The sequence below is a fragment of the Gambusia affinis genome, linkage group LG16 (genome assembly GCF_019740435.1).
Source record: "Gambusia affinis linkage group LG16, SWU_Gaff_1.0, whole genome shotgun sequence".
NCBI lineage: Eukaryota > Metazoa > Chordata > Actinopteri > Cyprinodontiformes > Poeciliidae > Gambusia > Gambusia affinis.
The window spans coordinates 219,235-239,537 of record NC_057883.1 but is presented as its reverse complement, the minus strand read 5'-3'; the positions used below and the strand labels follow the sequence as shown (position 1 = coordinate 239,537).

Below are 20,303 nucleotides of genomic sequence, written 5' to 3'. Positions count from 1 at the left end.
AAGCATGACATTATTTAAGGCTTTGTTTTGAGTAGTGAAATATGCAATCTCTACTAATGGAAGGAAGCAGTTCACCAACTGAATTGATGTTTGCTGTGAAAATATGAAGAAGTCGTCTTTATCTTGTGCACCTACCTAACACAAGTTACAATGGCTAGACTTCCTGTATTATATATTAGGTATGTTTCTTATCAAATTTAGATTTTCCTATAGACAATGTTGCCTACTGTATATTTCTCTTTCTAGATAAAGTTAGCTTTCAGTTATTTAAGCTAATCCTAGCTTGCTGTAAGTTAATGTTAGCTAAATGTATCAAACTACATTACTGTAAGATTAGTCCTTATTCTTAAACATATTGTAAAGGCAGGTAAATAAATTTTTTCCTAACACATTATAAGCAACTGTCAAATTTACCCTTTGTGTTTTTTATTGAGAAACTTGGCTGATGTGATCTCTGTTCTCTGCTTTTCCAATTTTAGCCACATAAAGTCTAATTTTAGCCCAAGAATACATAGTGGGTGGACAAAGGAAGCTAATAAAGACACGTGAAGGGTGCTAACAAGGACCAGCCTCAAGCACATTTCTGGACATCTTTAAGGAGCTTCCATCCATCACTTTCTATTCACCCTTTGTCCCTAATGGGGTCAGGAGGGTTGCTGGTGCCTATCCCCAGCTAACGTTCCAGGCGAGAGGCGGGTTCATCCTGGACAGGTCGCCAGTCTGTCACTGGGCAACACAGAAATCAGACAGGACACACAACCAGTCACACACACACTCACACCTAGGGAGAATTTAGAGAGACCAATTAACCTGACAGTCGTGTTTTTGGACTGTGGGAGGAAGCCGGAGAACCCGGAGAGAACCCACCATGCACAAGGAGAACATGCAAACTCCATGCAGAAAGATCCCGGGCCGGGAATCGAACCCAGGACCTTCTTGCTGCAAGGCAACAGCTCTACCAACTGCACCACTGTGCAGCCCACTCTTTAAAGAGCTTCTTCTAGGAAACTAAGACAATGAGAAAGAATAAGTGATCAAGTGAGAATGCATTCGCAAGTCACTTATCACAAGTGATTTATGTGGTACATTTGCAATAGCCTCAACTGACCAAAGTGCTTAACAATAAACACAATAGCACAGGATTAATAATGGAGAAATAAATATCAAGCCTGGAAACTTGATATAGTAACGGACTGAATGTTATGTTTTTAACGTAATCTTTGCTCGTCTTGAGGGGCGCAGGTGGTTGCCACGGTAACAGGTGTACTTAAACTACAAAGAGAGAGAGAGAGTAAAAAGGTAGGAGTGGTTTTTATTTGATCACCTGTTCAGGTTATTTTACCTTTGCTGTTCATTACAGCCGCTGTAGTTTCTAAACGTTGGACTAATTACCTTGTTCGTTTGTGAGTTTATGTCATTCACAACAAACATCAAATACAGCAAATATATTTCATAAACTTTTAACAAACAAATGGCTTCTACTGCGATAATCATGTGAAATTAAATGAATTATATCCCAGCTTCAGAAGATTTGCCTTTACCTTTCCAGAGCTCTTTGGTTCCTCCTATCAGTCTGTAGCTTCTCATATTGAGGTCAAAGTTCAGATCTACCATAACTGACTGACACCTGCTGGCCTCAGGTTTTCAACCAGTTTGTGACTGAGAAACCAGTAACCTCCTCTCAGGTGATGACAGGAACTTGTTAGTTCCTCTGTCCATTGTAGTAGCTGACATATTGTGAAAATGATCAAATCAAATCAAATCAAACTTTATTTGTATAGCACATTTCAGCAGCAAGGCATTTCAAAGTGCTTTACATCAAATCAAACACAAAAACACAATGCAACATAGAATCAACAATCAAAACACAACATCAAGTCAAATTCCGCCAATAAATTTGTAATTGATTATGTTTCAAATACAACTCTAAACAAGTGGGTTTTTAGTTGAGATTTAAAGGAAGTCAGTGTTTCAGCTGTTTTACAGTTTTCTGGAAGTTTGTTCCAGATTTGTGGTACATAGATGCTAAATGCCGCTTCTCCTCATTTGGTTCTGGTTCTGGGGATGCAGAGCAGAACCAGAACCAGAAGACCTGAGAGTTCTGGAAGGTTGATATAACAGCAGCAGATCTTTAATGTATTGTGGTGCTAAACCATTCAGTGATTTATAAACTAACAACAGTATTTTAAAGTCTATTCTTTGAGCTACAGGGAGCCAGTGGAGGGACTTTAAAACTGGTGTTATGTGCTCTATCTTCCTGGTTTTAGTCAGAACTCCAGCAGCAGCATTCTGGATCAGCTGCAGCTGTTTGATTGATTTGTTGGACAGACCTGTAAAGACACTGTTACAATAATCAATGTGACTGAAGATAAAGGCATGGATGAGTTTCTCTATATCTGGCTGAGACATTAGTCCTTTAATCCTGGAAATGTTCTTCAGGTGATAGAAGGTCGACTTTGTAACTGTCTTTATGTGGCTCTGAAGGTTCAGGTCAGAGTCCATCACTACTCCCAGGTTTCGGGCTGATCGCTGGTTTTTAGTTGTAATAACTGAAGCTGATGCACTAATGGAGTCATGTTTACATAGAAACAACATGCGAGGCTTTGTTTGTGAGACTCGTGGTCACGTGGGTCGGTTGTGGGCGGAGCTTGGTAAGGTCCATTCTTCTGAATTCCACAAAATTCAGCAAAAACTTTGTACTTTTTGACAGCTTATTACTTCTGCCTCCTTCAACTTAGGCTGCATTCACATAGCAACCTGAAGTGACCCAATTCTGATTTTTATGACGTAATGAGACCTGTATCCAATCTTTTCATGACAGTCTGACAGTTTGGATACTTTTCGAATGCGACCCAGGCCATTTGATGCAAATCAGATACGTATTTGATCTGTATACGATTCAAATGTAACCTAACATCCAGGTCGCATTCATCTGACCTGAATGTCACGATACTGGACAAATGTCAAAAAAGCAACAACCATGGTGGACTACAATGAGGATTAAGTGGTTAATATGTTGGCTCTGGTCGGACAACAACTTCAAATGTTTAAGCTATGGTCCACCGTTAGCATCTATGTTTACTTTAGCAAACACTGAGCACTTCTTCTTTTCATTGTGGTTGGCAGAACACTGAGAACCCTAACGTTATTGTGTCTTCTACTGTGCATGCAGGACGCTTTCAGGTTGTTGGGTCACTTCAAGCTGCAGTGTGAACAGGCCTAGAAATTCCATTCAACTTTTAAACAACTCACCAGGTATTAAGCCATCTTCAAATGATTCAGCTTTTTAAAATCTGTCTATAATCACGTTTTAAGTTTTGTTCAGATTTTTGACTGTTTTTGCACTTACAATGCAATCCTATGGTGGAATTGACAGTGCATGTAATGTTTTTCCAACTTTTTATGTTTTTTGACAAACAAAATGATGCTGTTCACCCATATACATACATTTACCGTACTCTAGAGAAATAATTTGTGCATCAAAACGTAGTCACAAATGTCTGCTTTGAGGAAATATTAGTATCCTTGCTGTAGGACAGTGGTGGTGCCAGGGGAGTGTCAGGGGGGCGCTATAACTCTCCCTGGAAAAGTCATAGCAGGCCCAGAAAATATTAGATTTAATTTTTTTTTCATCTGATTTAACATTACTTGTGTGTAGTTGTTGCGGCATTTTCATCAAGAGACACAAAATAAAAATAAATTACTATAAACTGGGTTTTTTAAAAATCCCACAAGAGGATTTGAACTTTGTCTATGAAAAAACAATCGACATGATGCTGGCTCCGCGCCCATGCAGACATGGAGCAATCCTCCCCCAATCATTCCAGGGTATTTGTCAGCAACTGACCAATCAGCGGTCGCAATTTTGTCAGAAAGTGTATGTCCCCAATCTAGATGAACTGACTTTGACAATATTGTCAGTGTTTATCATAGCAAAACACTATGATAAACATAGTGACCTGAATGTCACGATACTATGATAAACATAATGTTTTGCTATGTGCTGACTAACATGCACAAAGGTAAGCATAACATATTTTTAACATAATAGTGATAGTCAAATCAAGACCTGTAGCGATTAATTAGGCAATTAAATACACACAAGTTATTTTTTTTTAAATAAATAAAAAGCAAACATGATAATATGACCCTTTGCACCTGATGTCACTGTGTCCACCACGATGGATGTCCAAACCTATGCTCTCCTGTTTATAAAGCCTGTCAAAATACATACATGAGGTATCCTAATGTTGCTTTTATTTAGTTGATTTCGCAGTAAAATGCTCACAAGGTGCTGCGAGGTTGGCTGCACAGACAGACAAGGGTCAAAAATAAGCTGGTCTTTTTATTTTAATGAGGAAAGATGCAATGGATAGCGGCCGTCAATCATAATGACTGGCAGCTGTTGGTGTAACCGAGGTTTTACAGCAAACCCTTTACATAAGTAAGTATGATTAAAAGGATATAAAACATCACATTATGGAGAAGGTAGTGTCTAACCATCAGTAACCATGGAAACAGTGCCACGCCATCATGTAGTCTAGCATGTATAAAAAGAAAAAGATTAGCGTCTTGTTTTCTGTATGTTTTTAAGGCTGCCCTTGTTTAAGGGGAAATGCTGTTTATGACATAGTGACATAAATCATGTGGCGTGTGAATTCAGACAGTCGGTAATTTGATCAATACGTCAGGAGGGAGGAGCTACGGGGCAGTTTCTAAGCTAGCTGTGTCAGGCTTCTGTAAATACCGCCATCTATGAGCCCAACCAGGTGTGCTACGTTGACAGACAAATTAGCTTGATTCCAGCAAGTGAATACACTTACAAAAACAACTTGGGAAAACAACTTTAGCCGCTCAGTTCAATACTCCTGATTCTCACTTCCGATCTACATCATGGCGCTTTGAGTGATTAAGTGACGTAGTTGCAAAGGGTCAATACTTGGGTATGTCCTTTGTCATGAATGCTGTTTTAACCTAAACAATGTAATATTACCTGGAAGTCATCTGGCTAATGGCTCAAGGCTTCATGCTGATGTCTAGCACTAGAATTACCAGAGAAGGGTCATTTAACATTTCTACCTTTGGAGCCCAGTGACGTGTAGAAATCCCTGGTAATGCTAGTGCTAGGCATCAAATAATTGCAAATCAGTCTGATTAAAATAACAATACTACATGTGTGTTGATAACTATAGGGAAAAAAAGATCCGTCATAGCATCCTCAATAAAATGCTTAGTTCTCCCTTAGCAACTGCAGAAAAAACTTTCTGGAGCCGCCACTGCTGTAGGATACTAATATCCTACAGTAATATGTTTTCTTTCAGACTGTCCTCTAAAATCATCACTCCTAGACTTAATTCTGACAAACGCTCTACATAAATATACAGGAATAGGAGTTTTTTCAAATGACCTTAGTGATCATTGTGCAATAGGTGCAGTTAGATATCTTAAGTTACTAAAACCCAAGCCACATATCTTGTTAAAAATAGGTCTAAAACACTTAAATGAACAAGCTTTTGTTTATGATTTGCTACATTTTAACTGCAATAGGGTTTCTCTTTTTGATAATGTAGACCTTGCCTGGCAGTATATTTATGAAGAGTTTTCAAAACTAATAAATAAACATGCTCCTAAACGTAAAAGTAGGGTGAAGTGGAGAAATAATCCTTGGTTTTCACCAGCTATTGGGGCTCTGCTTAAACAAAGAGATGCAGCCTGGGCTAGGGCAAGAAAAAACAATGCTGAGGAGAGCTGGCTTTGTTTTAGGAAATTGAGGAATAAATGTCCCTCATTAATCAAGAAGGCAAAGTCAGACTATTTCCTTGCCGAAATGACGAAAATTTTAATGATCCAAAGAAATTTTGGAAATCTTTTAAATCAGCTACTGAGCAAGCACCACTGAGTGACTTTCCGAATTTTGATTGGGAAAAATGTAAAATGGTGTCTGATAAATTAGCAATTTTAAATTATTTCATTGAGCATTTTATTTCTGTAGGCTCTCTATTTGATGATTTAAATCCATGTAGTCAAAATGTATATACTGATGGACTGTTTTTGAAAAATGAGTGTAACTCCACCACTTTTAACTTCTCCCCTATTTGTACAGATGAGGTTCTCAGAGATTTTTGAAAAATTAGTTGCAAGTCAATTGAACATTTTTTTAGATTCTAATTGTGTTTTACAAAATGTACAGTCTGGTTTTAGAAAAAAACATAGCACTGTTACTGTCACTTTAAAGGTTTGCAATGATTATTTTAAATGGTGTACCATAAGGCTCAGTTCTGGGTCTGCTTTCATTTTCTATTTATATAAATAACTTGTGTGACAATCTGTCAAATACTTTTTATAATTTTTATGCAGACGATTTAATAATATACTGCTATTCTTCATCACTATCACTGGCCATACAGGATTTGCAGTCTGCTGTCAATGTAGTTCAAACACGCTTACAAACTCTGAAGTTGGTTTTGAATGTGGATCAGACAAAAGCAAAGGTTTTCTCACATGCTAGAAAACTACCTGAAACTTCCCTATTGCTTACCACGGCTGTAGGAGCACAAATCGAGTTTCTCAGTAGTTACAAATATCTTGGTTTTATTCTAGATAATGAGCTCTCTCTTAAAAATTACAAGATTGGGTTTTATTATCGAAATGGATCTTGTTTTACACTAAAAGCTAGAAGAAAATTGGTAGCAGCGACATTCCTACCACTTTTGGATTATAGAGATGTTTTATATATGAATGCTTCGATCAAATGTCTTTAATCATTAAATACTGTGTATCATTGCACATTAAGATTTATAACCGGTAGTAGACGTTTGACACATCATTGTGATTTGTACGTGAAAGCTGAATGGCCTCCATTAAGTGTACGGAGAAACAATCATTTAATGATCCTGATATATAAATCTCTACTCGGTCTAACCCCAGCATATTTATGCACTCTTCTACATAGAACTGTCAGTTCTTCTCGTTCTCTACGCTCCAATAACATTGTTCTTCTGCATGTTCCACGCTTTCAAACTGAAAAAGGGAAGCAGGCAATCAGTGTGTTGGCCCCCACAGTGTGGAATCAGTTGCAGTCGGAACTTAAGATGTTAAATGATCTCACTGGACTGATTTCGAGCAGTTCTTAAAGATAGGCAACAAATTCCATGAAACAATGTCATTGTTTTTAAATTGTTTTTATTGTTTTATACTTGTACATATGTATTACTTGTTTTTATCTTGTAACAAGGTTGCTATGTATTGCAAATTTTTTGCCCAGGTCCCTCTTGAAAATGAGATCAAGATCAACGGGGTTTACCTGGTTAAATAAAGGAAGTGAAACTCTTCAGGAGCACAGGTATATCACAACTTTTCCTACGCCTTTTCCTATTACTTCCTTGTGTTTCTCTCTTTTGTTTGTTCTTTCTTTTATGTTTTGTTCAGCTCTCTGTGACATATTTCGTAGCATTAATTCTGCAGATGGACATTCTCATGGTTGTTTTGCAAGAAACAGCAATTTATCTAGTTTTGTTTCAGATTTTTTTTAAATCAATATTTAGAATGCAGAACTTGAAATTAAACCTGAAATAAAATGAAGGATTACGTCTTTGTCCTTAAACAAAGTATAGAGATTTATTCTAAAGCTATGCTGGTCAAGTGTAGGTCTGGCCATTGTAACTTGCTGGGTAGGTGCGCAAGATGAAGATTTTTTTTATTCATATTTTTTGCAGACTATTTCAGTTGGTGAACTGCTGCCTCCCACTGGTGGAGATTGAGTATTACATTAAATAATGTCACGTTTCAATTTCAAAGCGCTTTACAGACATCTTGCTGGAACACTGTAGGCTCAATTTGATGAATAAAGTTAAAATTAACAACAAATTAATAATTTACTACACGTAAAATTACATAACTTTTTAAAGTTTGACATATTTATGACAGATTATGATTTCTTGGTTAAAGTCAAATTGTCATGAGAAAGCCATTTTAATGTGATGTCAAAGATTTTTTTTTCTTGGTTAATGTCAAGTTATAACAAATATTTTAAACAATGTCAACTTATTTATCTAATTACACTTAATGACGACAGTCGCAAATATTGATGAAAACGTCTTCATGGTGTTATATCAGTCTTACACATACCCTGTCAAATAAAGTGTTACCCATTTGTGTTCAAGAAATTTTATTAAATATTTATTCATGTCACGGTACATTTAATTAATTATTTAATTATGTATTTATTTAATTATGTCCATTTTATTCATCCATACAAATAATAATTATATTTTTTTATTAATCAATCCATCTTTTTTAAGGTCTCGTGGTGCTGATGCAGCAAACTAACATGTAACCTTAGGCATATGCAAATTTTGTGTTTAATTTGGGCCGTTCTGCCAAAAAAAGCTAAATTTAAAAAATAAACTTTTTCGCATTTTTCATTGGTCATATAGCTGTATTAAAGTAAAATTATGATGATTAGTTTATTTTTAACATGAGCGCCGTTAACGTCAAAAACAATGTTTTAAAGCAGCATTAAGTAAAGGGATCCCGGTTTATTTTGAAATAATGCTCCGGAAGCCCGGTTTGCTGCCTGCTGCCCTGATTTAAAGCCTAGTGACGTCTACATGTCATTGGCAGCTTTCCAGCGATTCATTTCCCCGGTATGACTCCCTTCCTCTCGGCCATCCTCGCTGACAGTAGCGGCGTCACGCTCTCGCAGGGAGGGAGTCACCTCCCTACCTCTTCGGCCTAAAGGGCCCGGACTAGCCGCCGGTACCGGAGCTCAACCGGAGCTCAACAGGGAATGGATGGAAAGAACCAGCGAACCACAAGTGGGGATTTCTGAGAATCCCGGTGTTCAGGATTCAGGATTTGAATATCGCTTTTTCTCTCATTGTAGTAATCATCCACTACAATGTCAAGACCGAGGAGACACAACTGAAGGATATTAATCATTGATATTAATTCCAGGATGAACTGAGCCGGACCTTCTAATTCCATCTCAACGATACTGGGAGTGGATGCTGGGGAATGGGAGTTGGAGAGGTGATCAGAAAATATTTGTGATTTGTGGATGAGAACCGGTCACTGGATCGGATTCCTTGCGGAAAGACCCCGTCAGGGAAGGAGAGGGCAAGGGCAACTGCGGCAACCGAACCGACAACCGGGGGGAGGGGAGCGGGAGGACGAGGGGGGAATCAAGACTGAAGAGGATGAGAAGATGGGTTTACTTTTTGGACTCTTATGGCTGTTTACCAGCTTCCTACAGGGCGTGCACAACCAGGGCGTGTATGGTAAGGACATCATTGATATTTGTTACGGTTCATATTGCTCCAGCACTGCAAACACCGCACAATATTACCGACTGTAGCAGAACACCGACGCTTCTCTTAAAATACCACCAACACCAGCATGACCTTGTGAGGGATTTGCGTGGTTGTATTGAATGGGTATGTGCGCATGTGTGAAGGTCTGCACACTCACACACATTTTCTCTATCCATCCTATGTCTTTGCATATATATATATGTATATGTATATAATTTAAAAATCTCTTGTATTGCCTTAGTTAGGTATAAATTCATCTGTTTTGCAGGTCAATAAGTGAGGACTACTTAAAAACTGGTTATGGTAAATTCCCAGACAGGCCTGTAATGTGATAAAGTTTTAGTTTTTCTAATTAGCGTCTTTGTTTCAAACAATATTTTAATCAGATTTTAAAAAAATTGGGTTTGAAGTATGTCATGGGTAATACTAGACCTTCTGATTCAATTTCTTTCCATATTGGAATGCTATTCTTTACAAAATAATATTGTATGGATCTCATTTGTACCGCCCAATAATACTTAGTTATGATTGGACCTTTTAACCGCTCCTTACGATATGGGAAGTGTAACAAAGATAGTAGAATTCTAGTCCCTTTATTTCTCCATAAAAATTCTAAAAGTAGCTTCCTCATTTAGAAAATAAAAACTAGTTATTAGGTGGTGTGAGAGGGAGTACTGTCAATTTAATGGCACTGATTCTGGTCATCCACCTATGAAACCACTTTGTAATTTCATCCAGTAAAGATTCATAAATTGACCTAGCAACGCTGAATTAGATGTAATTTGTAATTCCTTTTTTCAACTTCATTAAACTGAAATACATTATATTGCCAAAAGTATTCGCTCCCCTTCCTTGACTCACATATGAGCTTAAGTGACATCCCATTCCTGATCCATAGGGTTCAGTATGACGTTGGTCCACCCTTTGCAACTAGAACAGCTTCAATTCGTCTGGGAAGTCAAGAGTGTATTTATGGGGATGTTTGACCAATCTTCCAGAAGCGCATTTGTGAGGTCCCACACTGATGTTGCACATGAAGGCCTGGCTGTCAGTCACTGCTCTAATTCATCCCCATCGGGTTGAGGTCAGGACTCTGCGCAGGTCAGTCAAGTTCATCCACACCAGATTCTGGACCTTGCTTTGTGCACTAGTGCACAGTCATGTTGGAAGAGGAAGGGGCCAACTCCAAACTGTTCCCACAAAGTTGGGAACATGGAATTATCCAAAATATCTTGGTTTGCTGAAGCATTCAGCTTTTCTTTCACTAGAACTAAGGGGCAAAGCCCATCCATTAATTCCATCCATTTATTAACATCTTTATCCCATTGGAGTCAAGAGGGTTGCTGGTGCCTATCTCTAGCTGTCAATGAACAAGAGGCTGGATGGGTTGCCAGTCCATTGCAGGGCAACACAGAGACCCACAGGACAAACAAGCAGGCACGCACACACTCACACCTAAGGAGAATTCATACAGACCATTTAACCCAACAGTCATGTTTATGGACCGTGTGAGGAAGCCGGAGAACATGGAGAGAACCCACGCGTGCACAGGGAGAACATGCAAACTCCATGCAGAAAGACCCCAGGCTGGAAATTGAACCCATGACCTTCTTGCTGCAAGTCAACAGTGCTACCAGCTGCGCCACTGTGCAGCCTTGGGCCAAGCCCATCTCATGAAAAACAATCCCACACCATAATCCCCCCTGCTCCAAATTTTACACTTGGCAGAATTCAGACAGAGAAGTACCGTTCTCCTGGCAACCACCAAACCCAGACTCGTCCATCAGATTGCCAGATGGAGAAGCAGGATTCATCACTCCAGAGCAAGCAATAGAGTCCAGTGGCAGCGGCTTTACACCACTGCATCCGACGCTTTGCATTGTACTTGGCGATGTCTGGATTGGATGCAGCTGCTCCACCTTGGAAACCCATTTCATGAAGCTCTCTGCACACTGGTCTTGAGCTTGAGTTTGGAGGGCAATAGTGACTGACTTTGTATAAAGTTGCCGACTTCTTTCCATCATGAGCTTCAGCATCTGTTTGTGTGGCCTACCACTTGGTGGCTGCACTGCTGTCGTTCCCAAACATTTCCATTTTCTTATAATACAGTTGACTGTGGAATATTTAGGATCAAGGAAATTTCACAACTGGATTTGTTGCACAGGTGGCATCCTATCACAGTTCCACACTGGAATTCATTCAGCTCTTTAGAGCAACCCATTCTTTCACAAATATCTGTACAAACAATCTGTATGTCTGTGTGCTTCATTTTATACACCTGTGTCCATGGAAGTGATTGGAACACCTGATTCCAATCACTGGGATGGGTGAGCAAATACTTTTGCCAATATAGTATATTACCTTTAGTGGGTTTCTCCTTTATTTCTCAGAGAGTAACAGCAAACTGATTTGTTTTTACTAACATTAAATAGATAAGATTTATTAGTCATTGTCATCAACAGATTACAACCAGATTAAGACCGTGCTTGACTTGAGTTAAAGTGCAGGTTATATACACACATACACAACACACAATATAAATATACATAAATAAAAAGATAAGAAACAAACAGTACAAAACAAGAAATAAATAGACATCAGAAGATGGTTGCAGCGCCTGGAGGTGTCACAGAGTAAACATGACATGATCATCGGGTAGAAACTGTTTTTTAGGCGATTTGTCCTGGTTTTTATTGCTCTGTATCTCTTGCCTGATGGCAGCAGCTGGATGTTTTAATGGCATCCAAAATAGCTGGAATAGATACATTGAGGTGCAGGAGAAATAAAATTTCACAATCTGCATAAATGTAATTTATGTTCTTTATTGGAGGAATATGATTATTTCAAGGATTTTTTTGGTATTGAAGTTGCTAGTGGTTCAATTGCTAAAATGAAGAGCAGATAAAGGGAATCCTCTTTTGATGTTTTTGGGTAATGAAATACTTTTCTATGTTAAAATTTGTGACATATTTATGACAGATTATGATTTGGACCCAACCAGATTTCATGCCATCAGTAGCTTTACTTATATGTTAATTAAAATCTTCCTCCATATGTTCCTTTGAAATAGAGGAAATGTCCAGTTCATCAAAAATTCATATTTGATCTGTAAGTTTTGAGCCATTTGAGATTTATTTAATTCCTCATGATACATTCTGAATTCTTTATTAATTTGTAAAGGGACTGATTTTTCCTCCGTCATTTTAATCGAGGGTATGTTTTCTTCACTTCTTGTTTATCCATCCATCTATCCATCCATCCAATCAGCCAATCAGCCAAGCTAAAATTTATCAGATTTTTTTTCCAAGATCAAATACATTTGTTTTAACCTCTGAATATCTGGCTCATCTTTATAAACTAACAATTTGTTAAAATCTGCTCTAGTGAGCATTAGCTCTTTTTCTTTCTCCTAAGAGTTATTCTTAAAAACTTCTCATTGAAGATTTTGGATTTTGAGCCCCTGCCCCTTTTATCCTTGATGCCCCTAGTGTCCTTTTTAAGTTTTTTTTTTTCCAAAATGTTTTTTTTATATTTTTATTTTTAATCTGAGCATCAGGAGACCTGCTTGTGCCCCTCAGCAATAATCCATCCATCCATCCATTTTCTGTTCACCCTTGTCCCTAATGGGGTTGGGAGGGTCGCTGGTTCCTCTCCAGCTGCGTTCCGGGCGAGAGGCGGGTCACCCTGGACAGGTCACCAGTCTGTCGCAGGGCAACACAGAGACATACAGGACACACAACCATTCACACACACACTCACACCTAGGGAGAATTTAGAGAGACCATTTAACCTGACAGTCATGTTTTTGGACTGTGGGAGGAAGCCGGAGAACCCGGAGAGAACCCACCATGCACAGGGAGAACATGCAAACTCCATGCAGAAAGACCCCGGGCCGGGAATCGAACCCAGGACCTTCTTGCTGCAAGGCAACAGCTCTACCAACTGCACCACTGTGCAGCCCTCAGCAATAATATTTAGCTAAATATAATAATTTAGCAAAGTAAACTAGTCTGTCAAATAATGACGCTGTTTCTCTTCCTCCATGTTGTTCAGACTCCGGGTCCATGGTGAGGAGGAGGGGGCGGATCTATACCCTCTATCAAATTATGGGAAAGAATATTTTTTCATACATTGGTTTGTGAATAAAAACATAGGTCTGAAGTTGACGATAGAAAAACTTTTTCTATTTATATTTTCATAATTGTCCTCGCAATAGTGGGAATAAACCTGCCTAACCCTAAACACAGAAATGCTTCACTGCAGAGAAAACTTCTGACTTTAAGTTAATCATTCTGCTAAATGCCCAGTTGGCTACAGTTAGTCTGAGTCGCTCCACCGACAGATATAAAGAACGTCTGTCTTTATATCAGACATCCTGATATAAAACATGGTACAGTAACTGTCACCATGAATCGTAACGCAGCTCAAAGCCCTGGTACCAGTACCACCACCTGGTACCGGTACCACCTGGTACTGTTCTCTGCTTCTCCTTAACGTTTCTACCAGGTGGGTTAAAGCCGCTGCTTACTGGATCTGAGCTGGAGGTTTGCAGCTGTAAATAGAAGTTACTGCAGAACCTCAAGTGTTAAAGGAAGATTTGGTCCAGAGCTTTTAGAGTTCATAAAATAAACATCAGAGAAAATACTGCAGCAATAATTAGAACCGCAGCAAAAAGCCAAACATGCCACAATGAAATGAATCAAAATGTCTCTAAAGCATCGGCGGACTGACATAGAGGCCACTGGGGGATTCCAGGTAGAGTCCAGGTAGATTCCAGGTAGAGTCCAGGTAGATTCCAGGTAGAGTCCAGCACAGAGATTGCTGGCTCGCTCTTCATGCAGGGCTGGCCCAAGGTAATATGGGGCTTTAGGCAGAATCTGATTGAACCCTTTGCCCCCTTCCTAATAACAACAACAGCATCACTAACATGTTTGAATATAAATTTAGTAAAGTTTGTGAGAGGAAGATCAGGTTAATTGGCCAAGTTTAAAATCAATCACTGATTATTGATTATTATTTGCTATGATGTATTTATGAACAAACCCAGCTCAAATACAAAGATATTGTAGCCATGGTAACAAAAATGAAACTATCAAGATGATTCTTGAAAAATGAAGAAATCATTCCATGGGTGATACCACAATAGAGTGTTCATTTTATAGAGTTAACACCATCGTGTTAACACTAGTGCTGTATGTAGTCCGGTATGCAACGGTGGTACCAGGACTTTTAAATCTCACTCGTCAGTATACAGGGAGCTTTATACAGGTTTACGTCAGTCTGCCTTTCCTCATCGATATGCTCCCCGACAGGAACTTGCTGTAGGAGGTAAAAAAAAAAGACATGCACGTTGTGCAAAGTTCAGAAACAGGAAAACCGGGACATAGAATGGAGCAACAAACTAGATGTGAATTAGTATAAGAAAACAGAGAATCCGACAAAGAACAAACTGACACTATTTTCAGATGAAAGGTAGAATAATATTGTGACATGGGTTTGTTAGGACCATATCTAGTACTAAGAAAGATATTTTACAGACCATAACAGTAAGGAACTTATCACTTATTTATGTTTCAGTGTTAGTGTCATGATGCTGTTAGGTGACTCCATGTCACTTTCAGTTTGACTCATTAGGACTTGATTAAAAACCAGCTTTGTTCTGTGTAATTTCTGTCTAGTAAAACTATTAACTTACAAATCAACAGACAGGTCTATATAAAGATATAATCCATGTTTCTGTCTCATATTTGTATGGCATTAAAGGGATCTGGAACTTTTGTTTTTCTACTGAAAGCACTGGTTTACACAGTAAATGCCATGTGGGTGAAATTTTATGGATGATATGTCCCATTCTCCTGAAGGCAGAACAGAGCTGCACCACTAGAACCTGACAGAAACTCTGAAGAGGAGTTCTGATTAATATAGTTGCAATTCTACCCATGTTCTAATGTTGCAAACACAGTCTTTTTGCAACATTTCAAAGTTTAAACTGGCATTGCTCTACATCTTATCTGGTCATTTTGTGGAAGACTTAGCAACAAACATCAGAAAATGTCACAGAACAAGTTTTCCACTCTGATTGGCTGCTGATTTTAAGTTGAATGCCCTTTCACTGCATTTTTCTTACATACCTTTAAAAAAGATTTTTATTCCCAAGGCTTTTTTGTTCTTTAGAAACTAATAATTCAGTAATGTGTTTCTCTTTTAAGGATTTTTGATGATAAGTACAGAAACAAATCAAGACAGCAACAATAATGCTAGCAATATTAATCATAAAATAATATTCAGTGCAAGTAGCTTACATCTTCTTTGATGGGGAACGGTGAGGGATCTGAATGGTGGATAAGGGGGCGCTGGCACACAAATGGTTGAAGGTTGAGAAACACCGATCTAGACAAATCTGTTCTCTCCAGAACAATTTTAAAATTGTATTTATAAAACTTTTTATAGAAACTTGTCATTTTAATTTCTAGGTAAGTCAGTTCTTGAGCCTGGGTAAAGGAAAAGGAGCTATCTGTTGCTAATAATAAATTATTGATGGAGAGAAGAGTGTTTTTTGAAAAAATTAGCTTGTAATCTGAAATCTCACTATAAGTCTGAAATATGTACAAGTACTGGCAATGATTGGCCTGGGTTTGACAGATATAGTAAAAGGTCATTGGCATATAATGATAATTTCTGTATTTTGTCAAGAACTGTATATGACAACTAGGAAATTTCTGAAGGAATTTAAAAGGGGCCTGCCACAGTATATGTCAGTTAGAACCCAGCGTTCTGATGCTGAAAATTAGCAACAATGCTAAGGTGAATGTTGACTAACATGGAGTTACTCCATTCTTTAGGATAGAATTAGTTATGTATTAGCTAAAATTAGGCAAAATGCTGCGGTTAGCTTAAATGCTTTCAGTAGCAAGTGTGGTATCACCAGAATGTTCATTTACATTGATCTAATCAATTGTGTATGAAACACATTGCTGATAAATCCAAAATAAACTAAAATGCTCATTTAGGCACGGGCTAATGTTAACAACACGGATATCGGTAGCATATGAAGACGTGACTAGAGTTTTATTGCTACCAGTAGATAAGGTTTATCACTAACATGTTGACAAACATAAAATTACTACATTCAGTGTGCTAACATTCATGTATAATGATGGATTCTGACCTGAACTTTCAGAGCCACATAAAGACAGTTACAAAGTCGGCCTTCTATCACCTGAAGAACATTTCCAGGATTAAAGGACTAATGTCTCAGCCAGATATAGAGAAACTCATCCATGCGTTTATATTCAGTCGTATTAATTATTGTAACAGTGTCTTCACAGGTCTGTCCAACAAATCAATCAAACAGCTGCAGCTGATCCAGAATGCTGCTGCTGGAGTTCTGACTAAAACCAGGAAGATAGAGCACATAACACCAGTTTTAAAGTCCCTCCACTGGCTCCCTGTAGCTCAAAAAATAGAGTTTAAAATACTGTTGCTAGTTTATAAATCACTGAATGGTTTAGCACCACAATACATTAAAGATCTGCTGCTGTTGTATCAACCTTCCAGAACTCTCAGGTTCTGGTTCTGGTTCTGCTCTGCATCCCCAGAACCAGAACCAAACAAGGAGAAGCAACATTTAGCATCTATGCACCACAAATCTGGAACAAACTTCTGGAAAATTGTGCAAAATCCAAAACATTTAGTTTCTTTAAATCAAGGTTAAAACCCTACCTGCTTTTGTACCAAAATAAATGAAACACTAACCAACATTTTGATGTGTAATTACAACACTTGAAAAACTGTAATGATTTCATTGTTGATTTTTTGTGTTTTTATATGGTAAAGCACTTTGAGCTGACTTGTTACTGAAATGTGCTATACAAATACACTTAACTGATTGTAACATAAGATAACAATAACTGAAACTGGCTATATCAAACACACTAGCATATGTGTTTGGCTGTTTAATTGGACCTTTCAAGGTCGTTATCAGGCTTCCAGTTGGGAAGTGTGATCCTCAGGGTCACAGGATGGAATAGTGAATGAGAACTCCCTGGAGAAAAGCTCTTTCTTCACTGGATCATAATCTTTCCTCCAGTTTACCAAGGTGGAACACAAATGTGGTAAAATCATTACTAACTTGCCATGGTAGGTGATGGGGCCACTCTCCCTGGACAGCTGCGAGGCGATGCGAAGTTATTTTATCTCAATCCTGAGAAGTGAGCAGCTGAATCAGAACAGGTTGGGGCTTCTGGTCAGTGGGCGGTCAGGATCCTGAACTGCGATGAACTTACTTGATTTATTTCTGATTTTCTGGGGCTGCACAGTGGCACAGTTGATGGCACTGTTGCCTTGCAGCACGAAGGTCCTGGGTTTGATTCCCGACCCGGGGTCTTTCTGCATGGAGTTTGTATGTTCGCTGTGTGCATGGTGGGTTCTCTCCAGGTTCTCCGGCTTCCTCCCACAGTCCAAAAACTCTGTTAGGTTAATTGGGCTCTCTAAATTCTCTGTAGGTGTGAGTGTGTGTGTTTGGCTGTTTGTCCTGTCTGTCTCTGTGTTGTACCCTGGCTCTCTCCCGAAATGTCTCGCTGGAAATAGACACCGGCGTGGGGTCGGGAGGGGTTGGTGTAAGGAAATGGATGGAAGAGAATGTGCAGGTCCTCACCAGCTGGGGTGTGGTCGCCATCATGCTGGTTTTCTTGTGGTCCCATGTTTGTGTAAAGGAAACATATATTTCCTAAACCACTATCAATAAAGAAAATTTTGTCAACAGGGACGTCTGCAGGATATTATCGGAGAATACACACACCGCACCTGATCCACCGGAACTTTGCACATAATAACCAGCTCAGGTGGGGGTCCCTCCACCTCTCTTAGAACTGCAAGAGGAATCAAAGTCCACTTATTTATTTTTAACTAGCTTCTCACATTTAGTTTATAGAAAGAGCATTAATACGCCAAATAAACAAAAGTAAACTGACCAATAACATTTAGGTTTAGGACATACAGTACATGTGACCAACCTCAGAGATGTGGGCTACATACAAGACATTTTGACACAAAAGACCTTCTTTTCTCTCCACAATTTTATTAATAATAAAGAACTTTAAAAAAATCCAATAATTATATGTAATGTTTTACTTAAAATAAAATTTCAAGGTATGTACAGTGCATACAGCTGTTACTGTTTGTCAACATCTGTTTGTAGAATTCCCATCTATTGCTGCAATTCATTCTTACAATGTGCATTATTTTAATGTAAATAAGAAAATCAGTACAAATTAAATGTTTTTAAGGTTTGTTTACAGTGTAGTATGTTGGAAATAGCAAAGAACATGTATGGAAGACCACTGCAATCTCCACTTGCTGACAGTTATAGTTAAATAAATGCTTGTGCTGCTGTCACTGAGTGTCCATCTGTCAGCAGCATCCCAGCTGCCAGCAGCACAATAAGCTCTACTCTCCTGTGACGTGAAGGCCTGTGTACGTCACAGATGACCTCTGGGGAAAGGCCATCATGTAAGACTAAATCACAAACGTCGTATAGAGCGAGTGGAAAAAAGTGTGTGGAAATCTTTTTTTGAGGTTCTGCAGAAGTGGGTTGGAAATTAGAGGTTACAACAGTTTATACCTCCAACCAGTTTTCCTGTGCCTTCCACATCTCTCCAATATTATCTGTAGTCCTACATGGGCCACTTTGGAGCAAGAGGAGATGTATTATGTAATATTCAGTATCTGTTATGTTCATTTAGTTTACCGCACTGACATGCCTGCTGAGTCACTTTGAAACAAACAAGTCTTTTCACAGAGCTCTGTGTTTCTGTCTGTTCCACTGAGTTTTCCAATGGAGACCAGTTGAAGAAAAAAGAACAAAAGGAAGCTTGGGAAAGGGATTAGGGTGCAGCGTCTAAGCTCTAGTTATATATTTAGAAAGTGAATTCCAGTTGTTCTGCTTCACAATACATATATAAAAAAGCATAAAACTGCGCTTTTTTTCTGTGTAGTTTTGCTAAAGAAAGAGGATGTGTGTCACTGAACACACTAAGGTGAGAAACGTTAATGAAAATTATACATTTCATGATTCACCCCACTGCTTTGATGAGTTGTGTATTATTCTTTCAGAGTAACCAAATCCTGGCTGTCTCTCTTATAATGGGACCTCAATTTCTGAATTGGCAGACAAAAATTTTGATAATTACTGGGTTCCAGGGACAGGTAATTTAGGTCAGCAGCATTCACCACCATTTCCTGACCATATGGTGAGATGTACAATGTCCTCCATATTTATTTCAGAACAATGTGTAAGTGATAAAATAATCTTAAATTTTACTGCTGCATCCAAAAAGCTGAGTTTTAAAGGGGGCTTATGCAAAATCCATTTTTTAGTCCCTAAGGGGATCAATAAAATCAATCAAAATTTATTCGTATGGCACATTTCAGCAACAAGGCATTTCAAAGTGCTTTATATAATAAAAACACAAAGTCGTGCAACATAGAATCAATTGAAACATTACATTTAGTCAAGTGCCATTTTTAATTTCTTAATTGATTATGTTTTAAAAGCAACTACAAGCAGGTGGGTTTTAGTCTAGATTTAAGTGTTTCAGCTGTTTTGTAATATTCTAGAAGCTCGTTCCAGATTTGTGGTGCATAGATGCTGAATGCTGCTTCTCCTCGTTTGGTTCTGGTTCTGGGGATGCAGAGCAGATCAGAACCAGAAGACCTGAGAGTTCTGGAAGGTTGATACAACAGCAGCAGATCTTTAATGTATTGTGGTGCTAAACCATTCAGTGATTTGTAAACTAACAACAGTATTTTAAAGTCTATTCTACAGGGAGCCAGTCGAGGGACTTTAGAACTGCTCTATCTTCCTATTTTCAGTGAGAACGTGAGCAGCAGCATTCTGTATCAAGTGCAGCTGTTTGATTTTGTTTTTGTCATGGAAACCTAAGAAGACACTGGTGCAGGAATCAATGTGACTGAAGATAAACGTATGGATGA

The 20,303-nt window shown here is 38.5% G+C and overlaps 1 protein-coding gene across 4 annotated transcripts in view; it reads left to right on the top strand.

Annotated features, from left to right (window-relative positions):
* The first annotated feature begins 8,579 nt into the window (after positions 1-8,579).
* The window catches only part of LOC122845798 (MAM domain-containing glycosylphosphatidylinositol anchor protein 2-like), a 164,097-nt gene continuing 152,373 nt past the window's right edge, over positions 8,580-20,303 (top strand). For all 4 annotated transcript variants that reach the window (XR_006373136.1, XM_044142229.1, XM_044142228.1 and 1 more), the window contains exon 1: positions 8,580-9,278. Coding sequence is in view for 3 of the 4 variants with exons in the window: in XM_044142229.1 (XP_043998164.1) it covers positions 9,059-9,278 (220 nt within the window). In the remaining variant the exon portion in view is untranslated. The remainder of the gene's footprint in view (positions 9,279-20,303) is intronic.